Source organism: Nanorana parkeri, unplaced genomic scaffold (genome assembly GCF_000935625.1).
Source record: "Nanorana parkeri isolate BGI_ZX_2015 unplaced genomic scaffold, ASM93562v1 scaffold763, whole genome shotgun sequence".
NCBI classification, from domain to species: domain Eukaryota; kingdom Metazoa; phylum Chordata; class Amphibia; order Anura; family Dicroglossidae; genus Nanorana; species Nanorana parkeri.
Genome location: NW_017307031.1, coordinates 732,739 through 737,440, shown reverse-complemented (window position 1 = coordinate 737,440; position 4,702 = coordinate 732,739). Strand labels below are relative to the sequence as shown.

General features: G+C 47.8%; 1 protein-coding gene across 1 annotated transcript; it reads left to right on the top strand.

Annotated features, from left to right (window-relative positions):
- The first annotated feature begins 256 nt into the window (after nt 1-256).
- Nucleotides 257-4,178, top strand: LOC108793595 (gamma-crystallin-3-like). Its single transcript, XM_018564585.1, has 3 exons — nt 257-265; nt 1,760-2,002; nt 3,909-4,178. Exons 1-3 carry the CDS (start codon nt 257-259, stop codon nt 4,176-4,178), a joined length of 522 nt encoding a protein of 173 aa, XP_018420087.1.
- The last annotated feature ends 524 nt before the right edge of the window (nt 4,179-4,702 follow it).

Sequence of the window (4,702 nt, the reverse complement as noted above, 5' to 3'; positions counted from 1 at the left end):
GTATTTTTTTGTTCTGCGTCGTTGTTTAGATAAAGCTTTGAAATACAGGTGCAGGGCGAGACAATGAGCACGTACAATGCCAGACAATGTGACCTCCAAATCATACCAGAAAAAAAATAGCTGTACGTTCTGCTTACCGGGGGAAAAAAATGTCAGCGTTCCTCTCAATGTATACAGAAGAGGACGTATATAAAGGAGAAGCTTCCCCCATGCTGAGCGCAGATCGTGGCCTGAGCGAGGAAACATTCATCCGAACATGGGAAAGGTAAGCCGGGGCTTTTAAAACATTATCAGTCCTCTAAAGTTTATAAATCCTCCTATTATACACACGACTCTATGAACAGTTCTCAAATCTTTGTGCTACTTTGTATGACCTGAATAATCCAGCACGTTATTATTCTGAGTTGCCCCACTCAAGCGGCGGACATATTGAGCGGGGCACGTGAGATTAATAACGTGCTGGATGAGTGTGATCCTAGTTCATTTTATTACCTCATTGCTGTGCTGTATGTCTATAGGCCAATGTAGTTGGATATGTATGTGCACTATAATTAATCGAAATTAAATCGACTAAAAAAAATTAGATTAATCGAACACGAAAATTTTAATCATTACCAGCCCTAATATATATATATATTCATGTTAGGTCCATGCAAGCTATGTAATGTGTCAGTGCAACACTTCCGGGTATTACAGAGATTACAGTACTCCCGCCTGACGGTGCCTTCATCCGTTTCCATCCTTGTTCAGGCATCATCCAGGGTCACTGGGGGGAGGGGAGACTGAGGAAATGCTTCCTCCTGCCTGCAGCAGACTGATCACTGGGGGAGGGGAGAGTGGGGGAATGCTTCCTCCTGCCTGCAGCATGCTGATCACTGGGGGAGGGGAGACTGAGGAAATGCTTTTGCCTGCCTGCCCGCAGCAGACTGATCACTGGGGGAAAGGAGACGGAGGAGAACAGAAGGAGCCTGTGTATGCAAAAGTAGCTTTAATGTGCCATTGAGCACTTGGCAAAGGTGTTAGCTTATAGTTGGTATGTACACTAGTGCACTGGTTCTCAATCTGTGTAACCTCAGGACCCACAATTTTCTTGGTCATTAAGTCGTGACCCAAGTTGCACTGCAATGGAACGCACGGCATTGCGATACTGTGTGTTCCGATGCGGGAAACAGAACTGTGGGTGGGAGGTGCATTTAGGGTGCCATTCAAATGAATGGCAATGCAATGCACTTCTCGCACCAAAATGCATTGTAGGTGCGATTGCTGTGATGGAGCTTCATCCATATGTGCATTGCTTGTACAGATCCCTTGCACACCCTGTAGAGGTGCCGGGAGCCAGAATGTGATGTCACTCCGGTCCAGGCTCCTCTATATGAAATGCGAGGGAGCTGTAAGCAATGCACGTATGGATGGAGCTCACCCCACCTCAAGCTGACACTTGGTGCTGGGCGGCATACTTTGAATGGCTGCTTGGCGCGAGAACTGACATTGCTGCACTAGGGGGAGGCTGAGGAGCCTCTCACCTAGAAAAGTGGAAGGCACATGGGGACAGACTGAACACGGGGTCGCGACCCACTTTTGGGTCTCAAACCACCAGTTGAGAACCAAGGCACTAGTGAATCCCAAAATATGGGTCTTCCTATGAGGCATTAGAGGCATTAGACATCTATTAATTTAAAATCCTGTATTCCCATAAAAGGTAAAGGACACAAAAAATACATTATTGTATCTCAGAAACATTGTTATTTTTTTTATACAGATCACCTTCTACGAGGACAGGAACTTCCAGGGTCGCTCCTACGAGTGTAACTCTGAATGTCCCGACCTGACCTCATACTTCAGACGCTGCAACTCCATCCGTGTGGAAAGTGGAAACTGGATCCTGTATGAGCAACCCAACTACAGAGGACACCAGTACTTCCTCCATAGAGGAGAGTATCCCGAATTCCAGCAATGGATGGGCTACAATGACTCCATTAAGTCTTGCCGTCTGAGCCCCCAGGTAAGAATGTACAGGCTGGTGCATTTGGTTACAGTTGTGCATGTAGTGATATGTGTAGTGGCAATATAAAAGACATGTGACCTTATGGTCCTAAATCTGTACAACATTCTTCCACAGTAGGGCCTGCTTCATCCTCAACCCACCAGTAAGCCCTATATGGAAACTTAAAGGACAATTTCACTTTTAGTATAGTTAATTAAAGTGAACACGTGGCCAGACTGTGCACTATGGAGTTTGTACTTGTTGTGTAAAACACTTTAGAACAATCCCTCATGCACCTATGTAGCTATAGGCAGTGGCGTAACAATCGCCATAGCGACCCAGGTGGCCGCTATGGGGCACAGGGGGGCCCGGCCAGAGCATCCCTCTGATGCCGTCTGAACCGCCAGGGTCGCTATGGCATGCAAGGGTGCTGGCTGTCACTGACACAGCTCAGCAGCGGCTGTGAAGATCACTGATTTCCCCTCACAGCCGCTGCGGAGCTGTGTCAGTGACAGCCAGCAGCTGCGGCAGAAGAGGTCTGGCGTTCGCAGTGAAGGAGGAGCCGGGGCCCGCCTAAGAGCAACCCCGCCTCCTCTTACATCACTGGCCAGCGACCCAAGAGCAGGCGGGGCCCGTCGATAGAAGAGGAGGCGGGGCCCCAGGGACAGAAAAGGAGGCGGGGGCCCGGCGACCACGGAGGCGGACATCGTTGACAGATAAGAGGTGTGCACACCATCTGACACCCTGCAGAGCTCACTATAGAGAGTCTATGGTGAGCTCTGCAGGGTCACTCTCAGGTGGGCTGTTTGGTATATCAGGTGGCCTCTGCAATTTGCATAACTAGCAATCACGGGGCCCCATACAAAATTTTGCTATGGGGCTCTGTGATTTCTAGTTACGCCCCTGGCTATAGGCACTGTGGAGACAATCATCTTCAAAGTTCACAACAGACGCCGAGAAAGCTTTGCTTTTTTTGCTATTAGTTTCTTTTTCACCACAATCTTATCAGCGTGCCCTTAATGTAAACACACAGCATGAGAGGTTTGGGTGTTGGGGGGTTACATTGACTTTTCAGTTCATTGCACAGGAAGTGATAAGGATAAGGCAATTCTGGCAAGAACAACTTGTATTTTCTGTACCAGTTCAAGCAAACTGAACTCGAGTGGATTCAGTACGCTTGGCTATTCACCTAACCTGGATTTCTGTCTGGATTTGAGGAATGTCAAGATGAACAAATCCTGGGCTGCCTGTGTCCTAGAAACCAATGATAGTGTGATCTGCATAGTGTCATCTGTTGCTGGGATGCTAGTGGCTGAGTCGCACGCTGGTTGCTAGGGTGCAGGTATATAATTACACTGTGCTTCATTAGTTGCTAGGGCACAGGTGGATGCACCATACCAACCAATGACAATATTGGGCTGTCAGCATCTTAGCAACCAATGGTGCTGTGTAGCTCAGCCATCAATCAGCCAATAATGATGTCTGGTTCAGCCACCAGTCAACCAATGATGATGCTGTGTGGTTCAGCCACAAGTGAATCAATGACGAAGTGTGGCTCAGCCACCAGTCAACCAGTGACCAAGTGTGGCTCAGCCACCAGTCAACCAGTGACCAAGTGTGGCTCAGCCACCAGTAAACCAATGATCATGTATGGCTCAGTCACCACTCAACTAAAGACACTGTGTGGCTCAGCCACCACTCAAACAATGACGATGTGCAGGTCATGGTCAACCCGAACCCTAAGCTCATCCCTGGTTGTTAGTGTTGGAATGTGAAAACCTGATTCCTAGAAGAATTGGTACCTTTATTTTTTACCTATCAAGACATTAAAAAGGAGAACTGATAAACTTAAAGCAGAAGCTCTATTGAAGGAGCCTTGGAAAAAAATGTCACACCTGTGTTCTTACCACATTTTGTTTTACAGCATGATTCCTTCAGGATCAGGATCTACGAGAGAGAAGACTTCAGAGGTCAGATGATGGACTTCACTGAGGATTGTCCTAATGTCTTTGAGAGATTCCACTACAATGACATCCACTCTGCCCATGTCCATGAAGGCTTCTGGATGTTCTATGAGGAGCCCAACTACAAGGGACGTCAGTATTACCTGAGACCCGGAGAATACAAGAGATACAGCGACTGGGGAGCCTCAAGCCCCAGAATTGGCTCCTTCAAACGCGTCCATCACTTCTAATAAAATAAAACTTGTATGTAGACACTTGATGAGGCAACTGTGACAATAAAATAACATGAAACAAAACCTACGCTGTAACGGTATCAATTTTTCGTAAGAAGCATGCAAAAAGTATTTTGCGTTGAGGTTCTATCCAAAATGATTGGCACTGCAGTGCATGAGCACATGTAACATAGATGTAAATTGACCCCAATGCAGAGCTACATATGAGTAAAATAGTAGATACAATCAAACAATATATTAATTCATTGACACTTGCAGGGTACTGCCCTGGGGGACATGTATGGGGGATCCGGGTACTGCCCTGGGGGACATATATGGGGATCCGGGTACTGCCCTGGGGGACATGTATGGGGATCCGGGTACTGCCCTGGGGTGACATGTATGGGGGATCCGGGTACTGCCCCGGGTACTGCCCTGGGGGACATGTATGGGGGATCCGGGTACTGGCCTGTGGGACATGTATGAGGATCCGGGTACTGCCCTGGGGTGACATGTATGAGGATCCGGGTACTGCCCTGGGG